The sequence below is a fragment of the Castor canadensis genome, chromosome 9 (genome assembly GCF_047511655.1).
Source record: "Castor canadensis chromosome 9, mCasCan1.hap1v2, whole genome shotgun sequence".
NCBI classification, from domain to species: Eukaryota; Metazoa; Chordata; class Mammalia; order Rodentia; family Castoridae; genus Castor; species Castor canadensis.
In genome coordinates this window covers 24,722,467-24,750,094 of record NC_133394.1, presented here as the reverse complement: position 1 = coordinate 24,750,094, position 27,628 = coordinate 24,722,467, and the positions used below count along the sequence as shown (strand labels likewise).

At 35.0% G+C, this 27,628-nt stretch overlaps 1 protein-coding gene across 6 annotated transcripts in view; it reads right to left on the bottom strand.

Annotated features, from left to right (window-relative positions):
- Ccser1 (coiled-coil serine rich protein 1) overlaps nucleotides 1-27,628 on the bottom strand; it is a 1,264,311-nt gene that overhangs the window by 277,953 nt on the left and 958,730 nt on the right. The window contains exon 11 of one of the 6 annotated variants that reach the window (XM_074041367.1): nucleotides 3,498-3,815. The exons of the other annotated variants lie outside the window; for them this stretch is intronic. Within the exon in view, the coding sequence (XP_073897468.1) occupies nucleotides 3,756-3,815 (60 nt within the window). The 3' untranslated portion in view covers nucleotides 3,498-3,755. Of the gene's footprint in view, nucleotides 1-3,497; nucleotides 3,816-27,628 lie in introns of those variants that run through there. 6 annotated transcript variants of the gene reach the window in all.

Sequence of the window (27,628 nt, the reverse complement as noted above, 5' to 3'; positions counted from 1 at the left end):
AATAAAAACAGCATGGTACTGGCACAAAAACAGACATGAAGACCAGTGGAACAGAATAGAGGACCCAGATATGAAGCCACACAACTATGAGCAACTTATCTTTGACAAAGGAGCTAAAAATATACGATGGAGAAATAGCAGCCTCTTCAACAAAAACTGCTGGGAAAACTGGTTAGCAGTCTGCAAAAAACTGAAACTAGATCCATGTATATCACCCTATACCAAGATTAACTCAAAATGGATCAAGGATCTTAATATCAGACCCCAAACTCTTAAGTTGATACAAGAAAGAGTAGGAAATACTCTGGAGTTAGTAGGTATAGGTAAGAACTTTCTCAATGAAACCCCAGCAGCACAGCAACTAAGAGATAGCATAGATAAATGGGACCTCATAAAACTAAAAAGCTTCTGTTCATCAAAAGAAATGGTCTCTAAACTGAAGAGAACACCCACAGAGTGGGAGAAAATATTTGCCAATTATACATCAGACAAAGGACTGATAACCAGAATATAGAGGGAACTTAAAAAACTAAATTCTCCCAAAAACTAATGAACCAATAAAGAAATGGGCATGTGAACTAAACAGAATTTTCTCAAAAGAAGAAATTCAAATGGCCAGAAAACACATGAAAAAATGCTCACCATCTCTAGCAATAAAGGAAATGCAAATTAAAACCACACTAAGATTCCACCTCACCCCTGTTAGAATAGCCATCATCAGCAACACCACCAACAACAGGTGTTGGCGAGGATGCGGGGAAAAAGGAACCCTCTTACACTGTTGGTGGGAATGTAGACTAGTACAACCACTCTGGAAAAAAATTTGGAGGCTACTTAAGAAGCTGGACATCGATCTACCATTTGATCCAGAAATACCACTCTTGGGGATATACCCAAAAGACTGTTACTCCAGAGGCACCTGCACATCCATGTTTATTGCGGCACTATTCACAATAGCCAAGTTATGGAAACAGCCAAGATGCCCCAGCACTGATGAATGGATTAAGAAAATGTGGTATCTATACACAATGGAATTCTATGCAGCCATGAAGAAGAACGAAATGTTATCATTCGCTGGTAAATGGATGGAATTGGAGAACATCATTCTGAGTGAGGTTAGCCTGGCCCAAAAGACCAAAAATCGTATGTTCTCCCTCATATGTGGACATTAGATCAAGGGCAAACACAACAAGGGGATTGGACTATGAGGACATGATAAAAGCGAGAGCACACAAGGGAGGGGTGAGGATAGGTAAGACACCTAAAAAACTAGCTAGCATTTGTTGCCCTTAATGCAGAGAAACTAAAGCAGATACCTTAAAGCAACTGAGGCCAATAGGAAAAGGGGACCAGGACCTAGAGAAAAGGTTAGATCAAAAAGAATTAACCTAGAAGGTAACACCCACACACAGGAAATCAATGTGAGTCAATGCCCTGTATAGCTATCCTTATCTCAACCAGCAAAACCCCTTGTTCCTTCCTATTATTGCTTATACTCTCTCTACAACAAAATTAGAGATAAGGGCAAAATAGTTTCTGCTGGGTATTGAGTGGGGGGAGCAGGAGAGGGTGGAGTGGGTGGTAAGGGAGGGGGTGGGGGCAGGGGGGAGAAATGAACCAATCCTTGTATGCACATATGAATAATAAAAGAAAAATGAAAAAAAAAAAAAGATTATACCTCATGCCCGTTAGAAGAGCTATCATGTATGTTGGAAAGGATGTGGGGGAAAAAGAACCCTCATACACCATTAGTGGGAATGGCAATTAGTACAACAGCTAATGAGTAATTACTGGAAAACAGTATGGAGGCTCCTCAATAAACTAAAAATATAATTGCCATATGATCCAGCAATACCACTCCTAGGGATATACCCAAAGGAATGTGAGTCAGGTTACAACACAGGCACCTGCACATTCATGTTTATTGCAGCACTATTCACAATAGCTAAGTTATGGAAACAGCCAAGATGCCCCACTACTGATGAATGGATTAAGAAAATGTGGTATTTATACACAATGGAATTTTACTCAGCCATGAAGAAGAAAGAAATTTTGTCATTAGCAGGTAAATGGATTGAACTGCAGAACATCATTTTTAGTGACGTTACCTAGGTTCAGAAGGCCAAAGGCTGCATGTTTTCTCTCTTATGTGGAATATAGACCTAATACAAATATAAGCAATATTGTGAAGAACTGGTCATAATAAGGGTAGATCATATATGAGAGGGAGGTGAAAGAAGGAGGTTAAGAAGGTGACTATGGTTGAAGTCCTTCCTCTACAAGAATATATAGAACTCTTCCTATATAAGAATATATAGAATTTTTAAACCTGTAAAAATCATCATAAATAGGAGACTAAGATATAAAGGCGAAAAATAGAGGGGATGAACCAATTTGTGTTATAATACACATATTCATGGACATGTCATAAAGAAACTCCCTGTATAACTATCTTAAGTAAACAAAAATGTTAATTTTTTTATTGGATAACAGGAGAGTAGAACATGTCTTGACTGGGTTTTGGTACCAGTGTGGGAGGTAGGATGTGTGCAAAGGATGTAGTAGGGTGAATATGGTGCAAATTCTGGGTATACATTTAAATGGAAAAATGAGACCTGGTGAAAATATTCCAGAAATGGGGAGAAAGAGGATTAAGGAGAATAATGGTGGAGGTGAACTCAACTATGATTTTGACATATTGTAAGAACTTTTGTAAATCCCATTATGTACTTCCAGCACAATAAAAATATAATACAAATTTAAAAAAATAAATTAATTAAAAGTAAAAAGCAAGATTTGGCTAAAAACTAAATATATCTATTTTTCAATAAAATGCAGTTTCAAAGAGAATATTTCATGAACACTAAAGAAAATAAATTAGGTTGGTTAACTTTGAATGACATCAATGAGTATACTTGCTTATAAAGAAATTCAGCATTGCTTAGGTCATGTTGCAATTAGCACTTTGTATTTTCTTCATCCCAAATAGTATGCATGTTGAACCTCTGAAAGAAGTTTCTTCTATCAAATATAGGCTGTGGAATACATTTTGCCTTCAAGCTATAAATTTTTAAATCATTTAAATTTATAGATCCTCTCTCATTTGTAGTTAATATTAACAATGGAATTATTCACCACAACAGAATTCAGAATAAAATTACTAAGAAAACATCTTAAGTTGTCAGTATCATGGCCTTGCCTATTTGGGCCTATGACAGCAATGACTATTTAGAGCAGAAACATTTTTGGAAGGAAAATCAAGTCCCTTGAAAAAAGGAGGTCAAGTAAAGAATAAGTAGTTTGGAGCCCCAGGATCAACTTACTAACATCTCTGGTGCTGATCTGTAAAATAAAACAGGAAAAAGTTACACTGAAATTAATCCTGAAATAAATGATAACATTAAAACACATGATTCCAAAGCTGTTTCAAATCTGGCCTGGATTTCTGTATTTCTTTCAGTCTGTCAAGATTCCAAAAGCTATGACTATACAACAATCCTACCGTTCACTTTTTTGCTTATTAGTAATGGAAAATTGACCTTGAATTTCATATAGACTGACTTTGACTTACAAGAAGACAAATTTATTAAACAATAGAAATGAATTTTTATTGGAAAGACAGGCTACAAATAGGTACAGAAAACAGGGTATTCTTGTTTTATTAAAACAGGTGATTCATTTGTAAATGCGACAACCCCTCCACTTTTAGAAGCTCTCACCTGTCAGTGTACAGACAGCATTCACTTACATTTCATTTAAACATCAAGCACTACACATTGACCAGCCAGGGATGAAGAGGAAGCTTTGCAATGAACCTGTTTGAGAGGAAATGACAGTAATAAAGGAATTCTTTTCACCTCTTTTCCTCAGTATTGAAGTATTTCTTTGTTCTAGATAACTTAATCAAGTGTAGAAGAACTAATAATAACAGCACGTAGAAAAGTATCTTCCTAATAGTTTTCCAGGAGATTTACCCCATAACTAAAAAATGGGAAAAAAAATCAAGGGTTAACAACTATTTGCATTAATTAATCAAAAGTGTACAAGGTAGAAAAGTGGAACTTTTTTCCTTTTGGTGGTAGTGGAGTTTGAACTCAAAGCTTCACACTTATTAGGTAGGCACTCTACAGCTCTGCCAACCCTAGAAAATGGAACTTTAAGGAAATTCTGCCAAAGTATCATCAACATCTGTACCTGAGGAATATGACTGGACATGTTGGTGAAAATTACAATATATATTAAAAAAAAACATGTGGAAGACCTGGGAAGAATTTCAGCCTCAGAATTCTAAAATGTTTGGCTTTAACAGCAACATTTATTGACTAATATGTGCCACATACTTTTTTTTTTGACTTTTTGAAAATTTATTGAATTGATTATATGATGTTCAATTTAATCTATTAATGAGTGAACTGCATTAACTTTTTGAAAATTGAGTCAACATTACAGTTCTGAACACACATCTTTTATCTTTTTTTTTTAAAGTAAATTGGTCCTTTTGAGTATTCTTAACATATTACAGTAAAAAAATTGAAAGAAAACACCAAATTGAGTCAGTCAAAGGTAATCATGAATCTATGTGAACAAACTAATTCAATTTTCAGGATATTGTTGTAAGGAAAATTAATTCATATTTTTTGTAAAAATGAAAAGAAATATGAACTTATACCACAGTAAAGTACAAAAATCTCTCATACAACTGAAAGTAGAAGTTAGGCATGTATATGTAAACTAGGAGGACACATTTTTTACTAGTATTTCTATAAAACTATATCTATATAGTTTTTTATTCATTTATTTACATGTGCATAAATTCTTTGGGCCATTCCTCTCTCTCACATACTCTTTTAGGAACTAAGGAAAAAGGAGAGGGCAAAGCAGACAAAAATTACTACTTAGATATGCTATTTTGTTAGAAGAAAAATAAAACTCTAAGTTAAATATATAAACTGTAGTATTTTATGTACTTTATCTTGACACAATATTGTATTTTAATAGTAATAAGCAGTAAGGGGAAAAATTCAGTTACCCAAAAGACTGGGTTGAAATATTATTTCAGTGATATCTTCCAAACATATATCTCCAGGCCAGACCTCTATCCTGAACTCCAGACTTCACTATTCAATTGCCTACTTGACATAAATAACTAATTACTGGCATAGCTAGTGAATATCTCAAAATTAACACATCCAAAATTAAACTGATATCACCTCCCAAACTGATCCCTCTGTAACCAATTAATGCAGAATTGCTCAGGTCAACATCTTTTTTTATTATTATTATTATTCATATGTGCATACAAGGCTTGGGTCATTTCTCCCCCCTGCCCCACCCCCTCCCTTACCACCCACTCCGCCCCCTCCCTCTCCCCCCCAACCCCTCAATACCCAGCAGAAACTATTTTGTCCTTATTTCTAATTTTGTTGTAGAGAGAGTATAATCAATAATAGGAAGGAACAAGGGTTTTTGCTGGTTGAGATAAGGATAGCTATACAGGGCATTGACTCACATTGATTTCCTGTGTGTGGGTGTTACCTTCTAGGTTAATTCTTTTTGATCTAACCTTTTCTCTAGGTCCTGGTCCCCTTTTCCTATTGGCCTCAGTTGCTTTTAAGGTATCTGCTTTAGTTTCTCTGTATTAAAGGCAACAAATGCTAGCTAATTTTTTAGGTGTCTTACCTATCCTCACCCCTCCCTTGTGTGCTCTCACTTTTATCATGTGCTCAAAGTCCAATCCCATTGTTGTGTTTGCCCTTGATCTAATGTCCACATAAGAGGGAGAACATATGATTTTTGGTGTTTTGGGCCAGGCTAACCTCATTCAAAATGATGTTCTCCAATTCCATCCATTTACCAGAGAATGATAACATTTTGTTCTTCTTCATGGCTTCATAAAATTCCATTGTGTATAGATACCACATTTTCTTAATCCATTCATCAGTGGTGGGGCATCTTGGCTGTTTCCATAACTTGGCTATTGTGAATAGTGCTGCAATAAACAAGGGTGTGCAGGTGCCTCTGGAGTAACCTGTGTCACAGTCTTTTGGGTATATCCCCAAGAGTGGTATTGCTGGATCAAATGGTAGATCAATGTCTAGCTTTTTAAGTAGCCTCCAAATTTTTTTTCAGAGTGGTCGTACTAGTTTACATTCCCACCAGCAGTGTAAAAGGGTTCCTTTTTCCCCCCATCCTCACCAACACCTGTTGTTGGTGGTGTTGCTAATGATGGCTATTCTAACAGGGGTGAGGTGGAATCTTAGTGTGGTTTTAATTTGCATTTCTTTTACTGCTAGAGATGGTGAGCATTTTTTCATGTGTTTTTTGGCCATTTGAATTTCTTCTTTTGAGAAAGTTCTGTTTAGTTCACTTGCCCATTTCTTTATTGGTTCATTAGTTTTGGGAGAATTTAGTTTTTTAAGTTCCCTCTATATTCTGGTTATCAGTCCTTTGTCTGATGTATAGTTGGCAAATATTTTCTCCCACTCTGTGGGTGTTCTCTTCAGTTTAGAGACCATTTCTTTTGATGAACAGAAGCTTTTTAGTTTTATGAGGTCCCATTTATCTATGCTATCTCTTAGTTGCTGTGCTGCTGGGGTTTCATTGAGAAAGTTCTTAGTTTCCAGCTGTTTGCATGTGTTTTGTCTTTACATCTGTTGTTGAGTTCTACTTTTATTGCATTGTGATCATATAGTATGCACGGTATAATTTCTATTTTCTTATATTTGCTGAGACTTGCTTTGTGCCCTAGGATATGATCTATTTTGGAGACGGTTCCATGGGCTGCTGAGAAGAATCTATATTGTGTAGAAGTAGGATGAAATGTTCTATAGACATAACTAGGTCCATTTGACCTACTGCATATTTTAGATATTGGATTTCTTTATTGATTTTTTGTTTGGATGACCTATCTATTGATGATAAGGGGGAGTTAAAGTCTCCCCCTTAACTCCTTTAACAGGAGTTTTATATATATATATATGCTTTTAGGTCTTTCAGGGTATGTTTGATGAAATTGGGTGTGTTGACATTGGGTGCATACAGATTGATGATTATTATTTCCTTTTGGTCTATTTCCCCTTTTATTAGTATGGAATGTCCTTCTTTATCTCGTTTGATCAATGTAGGTTTGACGTCTACTTTGTCAGAGATAAGTGTTGCTACTCCTGCCTGTTTTTGGGGGCCATTGGCTTGGTAAATCTTCTTCCAGCCTTTCATCCTAAACCTATGCTTATTTCTGTCAATGAGATGGGTCTCTTGTAAGCAACAAATTGTTGGATCTTCCTTTTTAATCCATTTCGTCAAGTGGTGCCTTTTGATGGGTGAATTAAGTCCATTAACATTAAGTGTTAGTACTGATAGGCATGTGGTGATTCCTGTCATTTAGTTGTCTTAGTTGTTTGAAGGTTTGATTGTGTGTACCTAGGTTGAGGTTACTCTCTACTTTCTTGCTTTTTCTTTTCCTGTGGTTTGGTGCTGCCTGTCTTTTCATGGTTAAGTTGGGTTTCATTTTCTGTGTGCAGAATCCCTTGCAGAATCCTTTGTAGTGGTGGCTTTGTGGTCACATATTGTTTTAGTTTCTGCTTATCATGGAAGACTTTTATTGCTCCCTCTATTTTGAATGATAGTTTTGCTGGGTAGAGTATCCTGGGGTTGAAATTATTTTCATTCAGTGCCTGGAAGATCTCACCCCACACTCTTCTTGCTTTTAATGTTTCTATTGAGATGTCTGCTGTGATTTTGATGGGTTTACCTTTGTATGTTACTTGTTTTTTCTCTCTTACAGCCTTCAATACTCTTTCCTTAGTTTCTGAACTTGTTGTTTTAATGATGATATGTCATGGGGTAGTTCTATTTTGATCTGGTCTGTTTGGTGCCTGGAGGCCTCTTGCACCTGTATGGGAATATCTTTCTCTAGATTTGGGAAATTTTCCATTATTATTTTGTTGAGTAGATTACACATTCCCTTTGCTTGCACCTCTTCTCCTTCTTTGATGCCCATGATTCTCAAGTTTGGTCTTTTGATGGAGTCGGTGAGTTCTTGCATTTTCTTTTCACAGGTCTTGAGTTGTTTAATTAATAGTTCTTCAATTTTTCGTTTAATTACCATTTCATCTTCAACTTCTGAGATTCTGTCTTCTGTTTGTTCTGTTCTGCTGGATTGGCCTTCCGTTTTGTTTTGCAGTTCTGTTTCATTCTTTTTTCTGAGGTTTTCCATATCCTGGCTGGTTTCCTCTTTAATGTTGTCTATTTTTGTCCTGAGTTCATTTATCCATTTATTCATTGTGTTCTCTCTTTCACTCTGGTGTTTATACAGTGCTTCTATGGTTTCCTTTATTTCTTCTTTTGTTTTTTAATTTTCTATTATTCTTGTCTTGGAATTTCTTGACTGTCTCCTGTACATTTTGGTTGAGCCTATCCAGTATCATCTGTATAAAATTCTCATTGAGTACCTGTAGTATGTCTTCTTTTAAATTATTCTTGTGGGCTTCATTGGGTCCTTTGGCATAGTTTATCTTCATTTTGTTGGAGTCTGGATTTGAGTTTCTTTTTTCTTCATTCCCCTCTGGTTCCTGTACTAATTTTTTGCTGTGGAGAAACTGGTTTCCCTGTTTTTTCTGTCTTCCTGTCATTGTCTTTGGTGTTGTTACTGTCCCTGTACTGTGTGCAATTAAGTATTTTCTAACTTGTAATAATAACAATGGCAATATTTAGAATGGAAGGGTGAGCTGAGATGGAAAGCTAGAAGTTAAAGAAAAGGGGAAAACAAATACACAGACAAGAGGGAGAAAGCAGAACAAGGTTTCAGACAAGAAAGTTTCAAAGGTATATACAGGGAGCGTTAGTGTACTAATTGACAATAAGCTGAACAGACATTAGAGAGACAGAGAGAGGATTGAAAATCAAAAAAAAATAGATAAGAATAAAAATAAAAAATAAGTAAATGAAAGAAATATCTATATATAAAAATGAATTAAAATAAAATGGAAAATAGAAAATTAAAAAAAAAAAGTACCAAAAATCCAAAAAACTTCCAAGTTGAAATGCAATGAAGTTTCAGTCTTAATAATTTGGGTGTCTGTCTCAGTCTCCAATCCTGGAGATGGTGCCTCAGATGTTGCTCTGTAGTTGTCTCATCAAAGGGGACGCATAAAGTAGAACAAAACTACATACACACACACGCACACACACACACACACACACACAAACCCACCAAGTGTCCCAAGTTCAAATGCAATACAGTTTCAGTAAGTTTTTCCACTTGCAGGTGTAATTCAGTTGTTCTCTCATCAAAGGTAGGGAGAAAAAAAAAAAAGAGTCTGGAGACAGTTCTGAGAATGGTATCTGCAGTTGTGGCTTGCCTGCTCACTGCTGTTAGCCTGCTGTTGCTAGAGGTGTTATTTATGCAGATCTCTGGGGTGAGCTTAGCACTCACCTGGCCCCGCAGGCTTTGTTTGTTCAGAGTTGTACTGTGCGTGAGCCTCTGCTACAAGCTTTCCCCTTTCCAAGCACACTGGGAAAAGTGACACTGCACCCGCATTGTCAGGCCTGTGTGTTTATTTACAGTTCATGTGGGAGGTGGGTCTTCCCCCCTCTCCTGTGCAGTTTTCCTCCCACCGCCACTTTCACAAGCTTTCCTGCTCCTGATTACTGGGTGGTGCTGCTGCTCCTGCCAGCCACCATGTTTGTTTATAGTTCACATGGGAAGTGGGTCTTCCCTCCTCTCCTGTGGAGTTTTCCTCCCTCTGCCACTCTCACAAGCTTTCCCACTCCTGGTTGCTGGGCACTCGCTCTGCCCCAGCTCCTGCCAGAGCCTCTCTGGCCTGCCCGGCTTGTTTATTTACAGTCCCAGGAAGGAATCCCTTCCCCCAATCTTCAGCACTCAGTGCGCCCCACTCTCTTTCCCACGTGTCTTATTTGCTCTTTTTGCTTATTACTCAGTTTCTCTTTTTTCCCCGGGTGGAGGTCAGTCTGTCCATGGGGCTATGCTGCTCTGGCCCAGGCTTGTCTGTGGGAGTACCGTGGTACCATGAAGCTCACCTGGTCCGTGTCTTCCCAAGCCATCTGGGCGCCAGTGACTGGCGGCCCGGAGGCCCTCCTTGTTTCTCTGTTTAACATGAAGTGGAGATTCTCTGTGCTGGCTGGAGGTGTGGAGGGGTCAAAGTTGTGCCTCTTCTCAGTGATTATGCCTGGAAAGTGTGTCTCCAATGTCTCTCCAAGATTCCACTATAGGAGGCTCGCTTTCTGCTTCTTCCCTCTAGCCACCATCTTGGAATCCCTCTCAGGTCAACATCTTAAAGCTATTCTCAATGCCTATGTTTCTCTACCACCCACTCTTTCAAGAAATGCCTTGGTCATCACTCCATTGCTACTCCCTAGGAAGAAGCCATCATCATCCCTTCATTCAATAAATTATTCCTCTTCTCCTATTCTCCCATAGTCAATCCTCAACACAGTAGCCAGGGTGATCTTAAAATGTAAGTTACAAATCATACCCTCCACATTCTTTTACCTTGCTTCACTCCTTAGCTATTATATATATATTATTTATTTTCTACTCCTTTATCCCACTGATTAACTTTAGGAGGTCAGTGCTCTCTGTTTTGTTTATTGAAGTTTCTCAGGTTTACTTAGAAAAGTGCCTAGAACATATTCCAAGATTCAATAAACTTTTTCAAACAAAGTATATAAGAGTGTGTGTCATATGTACAGGAAAGCAATGCAAGTAAACTCCCTGTATAGCTATCTTTATCTCAACTAGCAAAAACCCTTGGTCCTTCCTATTATTATTTATACTCTCTCTTCAACAGAATTAGAGATAAGGGCAAAACAGTTTCTGCCTGGTAGCAAGAGGGTGGGGGAGAGAGGGAGGGGGCAAGGGGAAAGGGAGGGAGTAAGGGGAAAAGGGGAGAAATGACCCAAACATTGTATACATATATGAATAAAAGAAATAAAAACAATCAGTTGTGTTGACACTACACAAAAAAATAGGAGTGTGTGCATGTGTGTGTGTGTGTGTGTGTGTGTGTGTGTGTGTGTGCATGCAAGTAAAATCTGAGCTCTAACTATAGCTCATAAGAGAAACAAACCTTGTAATGGAAAGAAACTTAGAATTCTGGGAAAATGTTTGCCTCAATACTTAGTGACATTTTGAAGGACCTCAACTGTTCGCAGAGCACAATATTGTAATAAGAGCTTGAGATTGTGGCATCAGTCCAACAAGCAAAACAATCTGAGGCTTACTAAAAAATGGTAATGTACGAGGGAAGGATGAGCACCATTAAGGAAACCTTGGGAAATGCACCTGTGCACATGCAGTGCTTTGTTCCCTATGGATTGGAGCAGATGTTTTTAACTCTGGGTAGGGTTCCTGGTCCACCCTTTTGGCAAGTTTATGGTGTCATCTTAGAAACATCCTTGCAGAATGCTGTAATATATACAAAACACAAAGAATCAACTCTTGATGTTTCAGCCAGGAATTGTTTTGCCCTCGAAGTAGATGAAGATTTTAAGGGGTCACTAATAGTTATGTTCTATATTATACTCTCAGGAAGAAAGCAAGTAATTTGTATAGGTTCATAAAGTTTGACTTTTTTTGTCTTATGATTTTTTTTCCCATTAAAATTTTTCAGAACATCAGCATGAATTTTCTTAATTACCTACTGAATCTGAATAAATAATGAGATGCTGGAAAGACCCTGAATTTAAGGTAGTTTCTGGTGATTCTGCCCATTACCAATAGTATGACAAAGGGACAGAGAAATTCTTTATAATGAAGTTAAGAATCTCAGGAATAAAATGTAACACTACTAATCTAGTGAGATTATTAGGAAGAGTAAATGAGGAACTAGGTGAAAGCTCTGGTATCACATGGAAGATCAATTACCAATATCATTTCTTAGAATTGTATGGTTCTTTTTTAGAAAAAAAAAACAGAATAAAAAATGAGTGAAGGTAAGGATCTTTGTTGTTACCTATGCTGTAATGTTTTGATACAGTGAATATTCAAGTGAGTAATTTTCACACACCATTTACTAAGTTCTTAAATCCTTACCATCTTATAAACTGGAGTATACATTTACATTTAGAATGCATAGCTGCCTTCTTAATCTGCAGACTGTGCATCTCTTCCTGAGGTATTTTATTTTCATTAAAAATTTCACAGAGAGAGAATGATGAGGTGAGGTGCTGCCATGCATGGTCTTGGCCAGAGGGTATCTGCCACACAGATAGCAGCTGCTTTGCAGAAATTTCATGACTACCAAGAAGACAACTTCAGGATCCCTCCACTGTCACATTTTCAATCATCTCCTGAACTTGTTTTTGCTATTACACATTAGGATTGAAGACATTGGCTCTTTGATAAATTTTTCTAAAGTGGAAAAATATAATCAGGTGATACATAGGCTTACATGAAGAATGCTAGAGAGAATAGAAATATAACCTTGGATGCAAGAACAGTTAGAGACAAAATGAAATACACTTTTCTCATTATTCTCAAATTTTATCATTACTTTCAAATAAGATGTGATTAACTAAGCTCCCAAGAGGATGGCATGTCTATCTTCTAGAAGCAGAATGAACAACTGAGTTACAGTATTTGAAGGTAAATTTATGAAAGGAAATCTTTGTGTTCATTGAGAATCTAATACCAATCCACATGAGCCATTGCTTCCAATCAAAAGATAACAATATTCATTATGTGTGAGGATATAGCCATGCCTAAAGAATTTGACAAAGTAACTTTGACCTTCTTTCATGGTACATTTTCATGGATAAGAAATTGGTTAAATTATATAAATATATTAGTTGTCACTTGAGAAGAAATAGAGAAGAGATGCCATAAAGAAACAGTAAGAAACATGGATGTATAAAACCTAATTCTTGATTCTCCCTTCCTTCTTTACTTGTCTGGTCTCCCTGTATGTACCTTGGATTTTTCTATCATTGAGTGACAGAAATGCCAATTGTTTACCCACCTGTCAGCTACTTCCCTTAAGCTTTAACATCCCACTAGGCACAATAGGGTTGGAACACTGAAAAATATATTGCCTAGGGCCACCGCTTTAATTAGGCATGGCTGTACATAATTATAGCAGACAAATATAATCCAGATAAAGGTCATTCTTCAATATGAAGATTGATATTTACAGAAAACACCTTGTTTTCCTCATTATTTAGTTTGTACTGAGAGCTTGTCCTGCTGGTTCCCAAACTTGAATGTACATGCCAAAGAGGATTTGCCTATTTAATTCATGGAAGAAGCACGATATACCCTACTTTGAAATGTATTAAGAATGACCAGTGTAACAGGAATTTTGTAAGCAAAACATAACTTACAAACAGAAATCTTTCTTATTGTTGCATACCCATGTCTACAGCTTTGGTAGTCTTTGTCAATAAGTTAATTCTCCAGTAAGAAAAATGGGTATTAGTAGCATTTATTGAGCACTTAATATATAGCAAGCATTATCTCACTTTTTTTTGCTTTTGCTGATGTATAAAAAAGTCCCCTATAATGTAAAATTATTATTATTCTTTCACAGAATAGACATCTCAGATAACTTGCTCAAGATCACAAAGCTAGCAAGCTTGAGGCCCTGAGTTCAAACTCCAGTGCCACTAAAAAAAAGCAAAAATAAAAAAAGGTCACAAGGCTTACAAAAGGAAAAGCTATTACCAGAATCAAGGCAATGTGGTATTGAATCTATTCTCTTAACTGGTGCTGCAATATTCACTGTAAAAAATCAGAAGTGCCTCAGCATGTAGTAGTGTTCAGTGGAATGTTCATTGATCCCTACTCTAAAAATTGTTTATTACTGATCACATCAATTTGTCCACTCAGGCTTCCACCAGCATAAAGAATTTAAATTGTTTATTGTTACTCCATTTTGGTTCAATGAATTAATACCAGTAAAGAACATAGAGCAATGCTGAGTATATCAAAATACTCAGTAAATGCTTGTTGTAAGATATCGTAAACAGCGGCTTTTCAGTTTTTAACTTCTTCATTCAACAATTGTGGATGTAGTAGCAACATGTCCCCATGCACTGGATTAGGCACTGGAAATAAAATAAGAAGTAAGAGATTGTTTCTGCCCAAAAGGAGTTTATAAAATACTACAGTGTGTATCATTTCCAATCATTGCCATGCCTTATTTCTGAGGCTGTAAATCTCAATATCTTGTTTTGGACTGGCTTATAATTTTACAATTGTATACTTTTTTGGATGGCTGTATCAGAATTACTCTGCCCCTACATCAGGACAGAACACATTAATAATCTCTCTGTCTCTCTAACTCTCTCTCTCCTTTTTTCCCTCCCTCTCTCTCTCTTTCCCACTTATCTCTCTTTCTCTCTCAGTTTCCCTACCTTCTCTCTCTCTTTCTTTCTCTCTCTCTTTCTCTGTTACATACACACACACACACACACAAACACACACACATACACACACCCCACCATAGTCTTATAGTCTCATCTAAAATAGCCCTCATTTAATGACTGATGTTGGTATATAAATATCCTAGATTCCACACCCGTAGAAGAGGTAATTCCAAAGCTTATATTCTACCAGTTTTCAGAGTTTTCCTAAAGAATTACAAAAGGTACCTGCAGTATTATCTGGCTTGAATGACACACTTTACTGGCTGCTCCTCGCTATCTCATTTTCCCAGTACCAAATCACTTAATTGTATTTTGATGATTGTTTTCAGGAAGCCCTGCTTCTGATGGAAATGTAACTACCACAGAGGGAAATGGAAATGAGCATAAACAAGAAAAACAACATACATATCCATCCTACAACAGTGTTATAGTTCAGATGTGCAATGATTCCCCAGGCTCCTATGTTAAAGGTGGCCCTATTGGGAAGTGGTGGAAACTGTGCCAGGCGGGGCCTCCTAGGAGGAAGTAGGTATCAGGGTTATGTCTTGCTGCTGGGTCCTTCTTATTCTCTGTTGTTCCTGGTCACCAAGAAGTGAGAAGTATTCTTTACTACAGGATTTCACTGCCATAGTGTTCTGTCTTCTCTCCAGTTAACCAAGGACTATAATCTTTGAAGCCCAAATAAATCTTTCTTCCTTTAAGTTGAATTTCAAAGTAATTTATCACACTGATAAATACCTGAGTAACAGGAATAGATATTCATATTTTGTGCAGTACAGATTTTTAAAAACATTAACATATCAATTATGCCAATAATATCAGAAGACAGTAAACAGAGGATAAGTATTCTAGGAAAAGTGTACAACTTGAGTAGATTCCAAGTGAAAAATTCCATTAGCAGTAATTTCAGCATAACTGGAGCACAGCATGAAGTATGGGGACGAAGCTGGAGAGGGAGTCCAGGATAGATTAGATTCTTTATCTTGATGAAGTTAGACTTAATATTGTAGGCAATGATGACTTGTAGAGTCAAACTTAATTGATATGATAATCAATTAAGTAAAATGATATATAGCTGGCATTTTAGAAAAATGTAGCAATATAAAAGAGGGATGATATGGTTCCATAGATACAGCAAGAGAGCCCATCAGAAGAAAAGAGCAAAATCTAAGAAAGTCATCAAGTTTGAAAGCAAGAACTAAGTCAAACTGAAAATGGAGAATTGAATTGTGATCAGGGACTTGGCCACCTGGTGAGAACACAGAGTATGGGAGGAGCAAACATGAGAAATTTCTCAGGTGCTAGCTTCTGACAACTGAACGTGGAGAAGGGTCACTCACTAACCTGGGAAACTTGCAGAGAAAGCAGGCAAATATTTAGGTAACAGAAAGGAAAAAAAAAAGCTATGAGATAATTTAATTAAGTTTTGAAGTTTTTGACTTGAAATATGTTTAGGATATCTTCAGTCGGCAACTCTAGGTGGTAAAGACACAGTGGTTTGGGATTTTCATGATATAAGTAGGGATCAATCATCTGTTCCTACATAACCATTTTAAGCCTTGTGGTTTAACACAATGATTTATTATTTCTCACAAGTTTCTCAGGTAGTTCTTCTGTATGTGTTACTTGGACTCATATGTAGCTGTATTCAACATGGTTAAATAGGAAAGTACAAAAAGTCCTCAAATACAACTTTGGAGTTCTTACTAATTTATCTTTTCTATATTCCCTTGTGTCCTTTTGACTAGCTTTCTTATATGGAAGACCCAAGGCAAAATTCCAAGGGGAAAAAGTGAGAACTGCAACGTTGCATAGGACCAAATTTCTGGAACATGTGTAGTGTGACATCTGATATTTTCATTGCTTTAAGCAAGTCACAAGGCCAGAGAAGACTCAAGATGTAATGAACCAACTTTGCATTGCAAAGGGACAGGGTAGAGAAAGATGAGATTCATTGACTGCCAGTTTTATAAAGACTTAATGCTAATATGGTTTTGAAATTTGGGGAGAATTGGCTTATAGGTAGGAACTAAAGCCAAGAAAGCCATGGATCAGGAGACAAGAGATTCACAAATAAGGACCAAAAACATTTAAAAAGAGACAGACGGTCAAGGAAGCCAAGGGTAAAAAGCCTTTCATAAAGCAAGGAGTGTGTAATCTACCTAAGATTTCATGGGAAACTAGTAATAGGAAAAGAAGTAATAATATTACATCATAACTAATTGTATAAAATACTGATAAGTTAGTAACGAAAAATGCTTAAGTAATTAGTGCCACCTGAATCTGGGAAAACAGATTTAAAATTGTTCATATATTTACACTTGTAGGTAAGAATAATAAGCATAAAAACATAACTATACTTAGAAACAAATGTTTAAATGTCATAGAACAGAAATACCATACCAAAGAGTAGAAGGAAAAGTATACATTTTTCAAATGTTAAAGAAGAGCTGACTTGTATCTTCTTAAGTGCTGGAAAGGGTACCAAATCATCATAATTTTTAGATTCTATTACATACATTTAAAATAGTGACATGACATTTTTATTAGCAGTCAAGTTTTCTTGTAAGCTGGAATCAGCACTCTCTGTAATTATATAAAATTTATGATAAAAAATTAAGTGTCAATTTAAACAAATGTGAAGAGGTATAGAATTAAAAAAGATCTTCCAGGGAGTATGAAATCCATGTTTGAAAATGACTAGCATTTTTAAAATGTCTTACACTCTTTGATTTTTTGAAAGTACTTATTTTAGTTTGTACTCAGCAGTTCATTTTTTCTTTGAAAAATTTTTATTGAACAAATTATCTTTTGATTTAACAGATTATTTGTACTTACCATATAAAACATGATGTTTGAAATAATTAAATCTAGTAAATAAGTGTATAACATCACGTTTATCATTTTTGTGATGGCAACATTTAACGTCCTTGTTTGCATTTTTTTCAAGAATACAGAGGAACCCTTGCACACTATTAGTAAGAGTATAAAACAGGACAGCCATTATCTAACAATGACATGGAAGTTCCCTGAACAAGTTACAAAATTCAAAATGGAACCATGTGATCAAGCAATCCACAATTGAGCATATATTCAAATGAAATTAAATAGTCTGTCAGTGTTCACATCTCTAGTCATTTTTATATTACTTGTATAATTTAAAGCTTCACAGTAGTTTGTATGTTTCACAAACACAAGAATAAGGTTAAGTTTTATTTAGCAATATATTCTCAGCCACTTGTGGATTGTATAGTCTATCACAGATATGTCTGTAACTTAAAATTAGTTGCTCATGAAACTTCCTGGCAAAATTCATACATCTGTCTTCACTCTCAATACCACATTCAAATCTCTTCTATTTTCTCCTCTATATCCTTTTAGAACTATACATCTTAACTAAGGGAATTAGCATTATTTTATATTATATGACATTCATAGTATAGTCATTTTTACTAATGCTAACTAATTAGCCTTTTATTACTTCTACCATCTTCAGAGATGATGTATTACACACCTAGCAATGTAAATTTGTGTATTTGTTACAAAGTATATTCCATTTCTTATACCAAAGTTGTTTCAGTCTTGGAGGTTTTCATGAGCTTGATGTCTTTTTAGATTTTTTTTTGGTCAAAATTATTCTCTTTTATTTTCACTCCCACAAAACTTTATCATCAGCCTTTGTACAAAAAATTGCTATTCATTATTATAGGAATTGATTGATAAAAAGGGAAAGTAAACAGAACTTTTGAGAGACCCAGGCTATTCTGAAATGGCAAATTCATTGGAAGTATATCCATTTCAATTTGTACATTAATTATAATCAAACATCAATCAGCATTTTAGTTGTTAAGGTACCACAAACATGTATGCTAAATTCACCACATGAACAAGAGGCACTGGCTGTAAGACCCACAGATCAGTCAGTCTCACTGGATGTGAATTTGTGATTTTACACATTTAATTTTAGAAATATTTATCAGAATTTTTTAGAACTACTTTTTGTAAAAGAAATGAACTCAAAAGTAAATATGGTATGATTACATTTGTCTTCACCATAGAACAATTGTACAAATGAATAAATATTTATTTAATGTAAAGAATGGAATAAATAAATTTTGTTGAGGTAAATATCATACTAATACAGTCTACCATTAGAAACAAAATATTATAAAGTGTTTTCCTTCAAAAAACAATGGACAATCTCTAGTAACTTTCTGACAGGAGCAGAACATTGAAATTCTGATAACCCTTGCCAGTTGCCATGGGAAATAATCCCATATAACTAAAGGTTTGATACACAAATGTGGATAAGTTTTCTATTTAATGAAGAGAGAGGGCATGGACACAAGTGCCTAAAGATCCTGAAAAGTAGAGATTACAGAATTTGTAACACAAATTATAAAAGAGTGATATGTTAAAATTTACTTTTTAAATTGACACACAATAATTATAAAAAATTATATAGTACTATGTGAAATTTTAACACATGTATAACAACATCAAGTGGCTATATATGAGGCCACATTTTTTTTCTATTCATTCATTCACATGTGTATACATTGGGCTATTTCTCCCCCTTGCCCCCCACTCCCATCCTCTCCCCCCTCCCCCTCTCACTTCCAGGCAGAACATGTTCTGCCCTAATCTCTAATTTTGTTGAAGAAAAGACATAAGCATAATAAGGAAGACAAGCCATTTTTGTTAGTTGAGTTAAGGATAGCTATACCGAGAGATTCCTGGCATTGCTTTTATATACGAATGTGTTATAACCCAAGTTGATTCATCTCTAACTGTTCTTTACACTGGTTCCTAATCCCCTTCTCCTGTTGACCTCTGTCACTTTAAGTTTTCTGAATTAGTTCCTCTGGATGGGGACATCAAACGCTTTCATGTTTTGGGTTTCTTACCTATCCCCATACCTCTCGGATGTGCTCTACCCTTATCATGAGACCCAAGTCCAACAACATTGCTGTGTTTTCCCTAGATCTAAAGTCTGCATATGAGGGAGAACATACGATTTTTGGTCCTCTGAGCCTGGCTAACTTCACTGAGAATGATGTTTTCTAGTTCCATCCATTTACTTGCAAATGATAGGATTTCATTCTTCTTCATGGCTGAGTAAAATTCCATTGTGTATAAATACCACATTTTCTTGATCCATTCAATAGTAGTGGGGCATCTTGGCTGTTTCCATAACTTGGCTATTATGAATAGTGATGCAATAAACATGGGTGTGCAGGTGCCTCTGGAGTAACCTGTGTTGCGTCCCTTTGGGTATATCCCCAAGAGTGGGATTGCTGGATCATATAGCAGATCTATGTTTAGATTAATGGCAAGATTTTAACAAATGTTAAATGAATCCTGTCTTATGTGAATATAACTTGACTTTAAAAGACAGTGCAATTATTATATGAAAGTAATAGTAATATAAAAAGTTATATTTATACTAATCAATTATGTATTTCTTCTAGATTATAATGGATCACCATTTTATTTCTAAACAATGATATCACCTCCTGGAACCTACCACAGTAAAAATGGGTTCATGGGTCCATGGTGTCAAATGAATATGTATAGAATACATGTGTACATTGGAACCATGCTGCCACAAACTAAAAAATTGTGAGAGGCTAAAAGAGAGGCTCCTGGAATAAATCCTTTCCTAGAGTCTTCAGGAGTATTATCCTGTCAACTCCTATATCTGGAACTTGTAGTCTCTAGAACTGTGAGGAAATAAATTTATGTTATAAATTCACCAACTTTGTGGCCTCTTATGACAGCAACCTTAGCAAACTAACATATTAATTCATCCTTTTTCTAAATTGAAATTCTCACACTAGCTAAAGAGTTCTAACTCACATTCTCAAATACATGTTTGTGTGTATGTGTGTGTGTGTGTGTGTGTGAGAGAGAGAGAGAGAGAGAGAGAGAGAGAGAGAAAGATTAAAAGTGATGGATTGGCTTTGATTGGATATTCCATTACTCTCCATGAACTGCTTTGTTGCTTGTAGAATATAGAAGCTGCAAGCCTTTTATGTAGGATTGCTTTATAACATGTAGCACTGTATCTTAAGCAAACATTCATTTGTGGCAAGTCAATATCACAAATGAAATATTGTCTGAGGGATAAGGAAAATCAATATCTACCTTTAGGGTCATTAAATTTTGATAAGGATTTTCTGAAAACATCAATATACTATGAAAAAGATATGTTTTGCATGTTTTTTTCTTTCTTTTAAATGAAATCTATCTCAGAAGCCACTTGTGCTCCCATGTAAGCAGCTCTCTCTCTCTCTCACTCACACACTCACATTTTTTCTGTCTGTCCCTGGCCTTCTTGAAGATTTTTCCTTGCTATTATTTGTTTTACTTAAATAGACATCTTAGCAAATATCAGCATTGCTATTTCAAGGAAAAACAAACTACCAGGTCAATCAGACATCTACATGCCTCTACTGCCTGGATAGGTAGTTGTAAAGTTGAAATAGAGTAGTTAAAGAGGACCAATGAGACTTAAAATACACCCTCTCCATGGTTGAGAAATATGTTGCTATTTTTGAAAAGTACTATAAAGTAATAACTAAAGTGAAAAACTTGGCATGCAGATAAAAACAACTAAAAAATGAGTTCTCAAAAGGCAACATAGTTCACCTTTCCATAAGGTCTGAACCAGCAGCTTGAGACATTATCAACTTTTGACTGAGATCAAATGATCTCTATTGTTTTCCACTAATGTTTTCCTGTTCATAAAGTAGCATAATCCATTTCTATACATAAGAAAACAACACTTTGCTAAATTATGTTTTACATATCCATTTGCTTTATATTAAAATACATTACTCTTCCACATATTTTAATACCAGGACCTTACCTGTATATTACTGTTGGCTTAGTATCTTTATCTCATTCTGCTCAAGATTTAATATTTCTTATAAAAATAGAAATGACCAATGAATGACCAGTGTTAGTAATCCTCAAACTCTTTGCTCATTATGCACATTTTCAAATACATGGGTATTCATGCAACAGCAAGGATGTGATTTTTGGAAATAAGAATGTACCAAATGCTTACATTGTAAATTATAGCCCCAATGGACATGTGTAGCACACCTAACACAGTACTTTATCTGGTACTCTTCTCCTTTAGCTAATCTCCCCAGGTCATGAGAGCCCAAGACAACACTGCTTAAAGATAAATACCTTAAAAATCTCTCCAAGTGTTATGATTGCTTCATAATAACAAACTTGCTTCCACTGACTCTTAAATTGCTTTTCAGCCTTTAGCTTCTATTTTCTGGACCAGTCCCTTCAAAGTACTTCCAGGTATCCTGAAACTTTTAATATGTATATAGCATTATATTTTTTTTCTTTGTGAATTTAGGCAGGATCAGCATGGTAATTTGTAAATATTCTGTCAATTATTGTGAGATAAAACATTTCCAAAAATATAAATGGAGAGACTCCTGCAATCAGGAAGCTCTACAAAGCAATATTAAACTTCTTTGTGTTCATGAGCAGCTTCAAATGTGTTCAAACCACCTAAAAGGGATGCATTTGTTGAATAAGACTGCAGTGAACCCAAATAATTATTATCAAAGACTTTAGTAGTGAAGGAACCTAATATGTATAGATAGAATATTTATATCATGTCTCATTGGTTAAAGGTATTTCATGGCCTGAAAATCACAAGTAAAATGTATAGTATATTAGTTAACCAGTTAAAAGTAAAAATGTCTATACTCCCAAAAGTAATCTACATGTTGAATGCAATTCCCATCAAAATTCCAATGACATTCATTAAAGAGATCGAAAAATCTACGGTGAAATTTATATAGAAATACAAGAGGCCTTGAATAGCCAAGGCAATACTCAGTCAAAAGAACAATGCTGGAGGTATTACGATACCTGACTTCAAACTATATTACAAAGCAATAACAACAAAAACAGCATGGTACTGGCACAAAAACAGACATGAAGACCAGTGGAACAGAATAGAGGACCCAGATATGAAGCCACAAAACCATAACCAACTTGTCTTTGACAAAGGAGCTAAAAATATACGATGGAGAAATAGCAGCCTCTTCAACAAAAACTGCTGGGAAAACTGGTTAGCAGTCTGCAAAAAACTGAAACTAGATCCATGTATATCACCCTATACCAAGATTAACTCAAAATGGATCAAGGATCTCAATATCAGACCACAAACTCTATAAAGTTGATACAGGAAAGAGTAGGAAATACTCTGGAGTTAGTAGGTATAGGTAAGAACTTTCTCAACGAAACCCCAGCAGCACAGCAACTAAGAGATAGCATAGACAAATGGGACCTCATAAAACTAAAAAGCTTCTGTTCATCAAAAGAAATGGTCTCTAAACTGAAGAGAACACCCACAGAGTGGGAGAAAATATTTGCCAGCTACACATCAGACAAAGGACTGATAACCAGAATATATAAGGAACTTAAAAAACTAAATTCTCCCAAAACTAATGAACCAATAAAGAAATGGGCAAGTGAACTAAACAGAACTTTCTCAAAAGAAAAAATTCAAATGGCCAAAAAACACATAAAAAAATGCTCACCATCTCTAGCATAAAGGAAATGCAAATTAAAACCACACTAAGATTCCACCTCACCCCTGTTAGAATAGCCATCATTAGCAACACCACCAACAGGTGTTGGCGAGGATGCAGGGAAAAAGGAACCCTTATACACTGTTGGTGAGAATGTAAACTAGTACAACCACTCTGGAACAATGGGATTGGACTTTGAGCACATGAGAAAAGCGAGAACACACAAGGGAGGGGTGAAGATAGGTAACACACCCAAAAAACTAGATAGCATTTGTTGCCCTCAATGCAGAGAAGCTAAAGCAGATACCTTAAAAGCAACTGAGGCCAATAGGAGAAGGGGACCTGGAACTAGAGAAAAGATTAGATCAAAAAGAATTAACCTAGAAGGTAACACACACACACAGGAAATTAATGTGAGTCAGCTCCCTGTATAGCTATCCTTATCTCAACCAGCAAAAACCCTTGTTCCTTCCTGTTATTGCTTATACTCTCTCTTCAACAAAATTAGAGATAAGGGCAAAATAGTTTATGTTGGGTATTGAGGGGGTGAGGGGGAGAAGGAGGGAGCGGAGTGGGTGGTAAGGGAGGGGGTGGGGGCAGGGGGGAGTAATGACCCAAGCCTTGTATGCATATATGAGTAATAAAACAATAAAAATAAATAAATAAATAAATAAAAATAAAATTGGTGTTAGGGCTCCATTTTAAAAGAAATAAATGACTGATATGTTGATAGCACTCAATGGATTTAAAGATTCAAAACAACACTAAATGAGTCAATAAAATGCTATTATACCAAAAGAAAATCTCACAACTTCTATTTAAGCATCCACACTGCTATTGTCATTGTTCTTTAGGAAGAACTCACTATTTGCTATTCTCTCAAGGTAAAGTCCTTTCATATTCCAGTAGAGACAAGATTGTTGTTCTCTGTAGAAGGGCTTGCAGTGAGTAAGATTGTTCTAAGTGTCATACCTTCATCAAATCACATATGACACTCAGCAAAATGTTTCATCTAGACAACTTCAAAGTCATAAAGTATGTGCTTCAAGTTGTAGAAAAATAAATTTAAAAATCTTAATGGGTTAAAAAACAACAGCTAACCCATGACATGTGGGTTTAAAAAAAATCCTCCATTACAGACTGAGAAAAAGAAAGCATTGTAGAAAAGGTGCTTCATAGGAAAGGAAGTAACAAGAGGAAGAAAGCTAGTTATGTTTACAAACATTTTCTACACTGTGTCTTTTCAGAATTCCTCCTTACATGCATCTTAATTTTATTGTATGGACAAATCACCACACAGAAAGGTTATATACAGATATATTCTCAGAAAATGCAGGAATATCTTATTAAAAGTTGATAAATAATGGGTGAAAGAGTGTACTTTTTCATAAATCATTAATTTTCTAATGTCATATTTATTTGAAAAATCATAGACTTTCTGTGATGCTGTAGAAAGAAATTTGGATGGCAACTGAGCATTATGCTCTGAAAAAATTCTAGTCCTAAACAATTTCAATGAAGAATAAGTACTGCTTCTTATAATTACTGCTGCAAATTGTTTCAATGTTCTTTGGATGACACTGGAATCTCAGACATTATTTATCTTTAATAAAGCAAGGTATCTTCCTTTGGAGATAGCAGGAAGGAACACAAAGTTGAAAAAATTACTCACTGAACCCAAATTTCTTGGAGAACTGAGTCAACAATCAACCTAAGTTAAAGTTGAAATAGTATTATGTCTCTGCTATAAAATGGCTTATTTATATTTTAATGTAAGAATTTTGAATATTGAAATATTTATAAAACACTGATATATCATAATTCATTGACAAAGGTTTTATAATTAAACAAGCACTTTAGTTTTATTTGAAATATTTGTACATTCAAATGGGTAAATTGTATAATATGTGAATTGTATCTCAATAAAGCTATTCAGAACAACAAGAATATCCTCAGGAGTAAAGTATGTACAAAGTTAAATACAGAGAAAGGGAGTTGGATTTGCAAATGGAAGCTTTTATTAATGGTATCTGGAAGTCATAGGGAATCTGACAAATCAGAGGCTTGGAAGAATCACTAAAAAAAAATTGCTGCTTATTTTCCTATGCTTTCAAAAAATAAATTAAACTAAATGAAAGCAAATGCTTAAAAGCAAGCAGCACAGAGTAATTCTTTATTGTCCCTTCAAACAAATCTGTTCTTGGCAAAACCAAACTAAACCAAAACACAAATCTTAAGGACTCTTAACTCTTCAGATTTGATCCAAACAGAAGAAAATTTAGTTTCTTCAAATTTGATGAAGCAAAAACAACTGAGGACTTTTCTTTAAAAACATTAAAATTTTATTTATTTATTTATTTATTTTCTTTTATTATTCATATGTGCATACAAGGCTTGGTTCATTTCTCCCCCCTGCCCCCACCCTCTCCCTTACCACCCACTCCACCCCCTCCCTCTACCCTCCACCCCCTCAATACCCAGCAGGAACTATTTTGCCCTTATTTCTAATTTTGTTGTAGAGAGAGTATAAGCAATAATAGGAAGGAACAAGGGTTTTTGCTGGTTGAGATAAGGATAGCTATACAGGGCATTGACTCACAACTGAGGATTTTTTATGCCTTGATGTTTTTCTACCCACTATGGAAGGAAACATTAACTTGAATTTATACTCTTAAATACTTTACTATAAAAAAATGTGAAAGTTGGCATTGTCCCTAAAAAAACGTTGTTATAGATCAGGTTTGTTTTTTTAATGTAAACACGTGAGTGAACACACACATGCACTGATAAATATAGAATATAATAGAAGTAATCAGTTGAATTGGTGTACTATCAAATTATTTATGAGTAGAAGACCAAAAGTAAATAAAATATACAAATGCACCATTAATTACAGTATTAAAATAAATTAAAGTATTTTACACAATTTCCAAAATAATGAGTACAGTGTTAAGGTCTTTTCTATGTAACACTGTCTCTAATAATTTGTATCTTCATATTTTGCAGTAAATTCCAATTTGAAGCATGCAAAGATATATATTTTATATTAGAAATTTCTGCATCTTACAAATGCAAATAGTGGCTCTTGAACAGCCTTTCATTTCTATGTTATAAAATGAGCAGAATATAAAACTTGATAGTATTGCCTGCATGAAGGTACAAACTTATGATTGATTCAATAAATGGTATTATAACTGGAAAAAAATGAAGATTTGTGGAAAATAAGTCATACATCAAGATAGTAATCACATGGATGGTTCTACCTGATTCAAAAGTACCTGTTCTCTATGAACCTAAAATAAAGAAAAACTCTCCTGTTTAAAAAAAACTACTTTCTTTTTTTTTTGCGGGAGGAATGAAGAGTTATAAATTATTCTTATGTGATTGAGATTTCAGATATTTTATGTAGCATTAAGCATTAATCAAGCACGATGCCTTGTTGAAACAAAGACAAATAATCTACTTTAGTAGGACGAGAATGATAGAATTTTACCTTGCTTTAAAAATTGAGAAACAAATCCTAAGGAAACCGTATATTTCACCACAAAATTGTATTTTCTACTATAATATTAGTTCTAGAAGACATTTAATATATAAATAATCTTTTTATGCCCTGCTAATGAAGGCAGACGTTCTTTCATAAATGAAAACAATAAATATGTTTTCAGTAACAAAAGCTGGGTGTTTATGTGATTTTTTTCCTCATAGTCTTACTGGTGTGTCTAGGTAAACATCTGAAACAATATATGCTACTAATTAAAAGACAGTATATCCTGTGGTGTGAACTCTGTGATCTAATTAAATTCTGGCTGCCCTCCATTATGGAAAAGGAAAGTATGTGATGTGATGTGTGAAAATGTGCAAATTAAACTTGATTACTAAGCCTTGAACCACTGTTGGTTTGCTAAAGTAAGTTGCTTTTGATGATCTGGGCTTGTAGCTCACAAGATGGAGATGTGCATATTACACAAGGTAATTTAAACTAACATGGCAAAGTTAAAGATAACCAATGTGTCAAAAAATAATTCATGAGAAAAGAAAATGTTAGGTACATATCTTGCTTTGGTACTGAATAAGATGTTATCCAATAAAACTTTTTTGTTTAAATATATATAAACAATACCAAGATTTTAGATTATTTTTATAGTTATTTATCTTTTAATATGTCTATTCTACCAACTAGTATGATCTCCCAGGCCAAAAATAAATTTATGTTTTCCTTCAGGGAATACCTATTATTTTAGAAAATTCTCTATGTAAATTAAAATCATAAAAGAATACATTCCTCTTCTGTTTTCATCATTTGTGTTTAAATATTTATTTTCATTTCATTTCATTTTGCCTCTACTTAGCGGGTGCATTGAAAAATATTGATGTTTTGAAAAAAGCAATAGGGGATAATGATAACATAATACATGAACGTTAGGTGACTTGGTTAGTGCTGAAACAAATTCTTACTCTTAGCTTTGCTAGAAAGGTCTAGGTTTCACTCAAATATTGAATTTCATTTTAGTGAACTCTTTCCAGTAAACAACGTGTTCTTTGGTGCATTAAACAATTGAAATATACTATTTAATTGGTAAAATCATTAGCATATTTTTGTTTCAGTTAAAAAAGGAAAGAGCTTAATAGAGAATGGAATTGACTAAGGATAATCTCCACCTAAATACTTACCT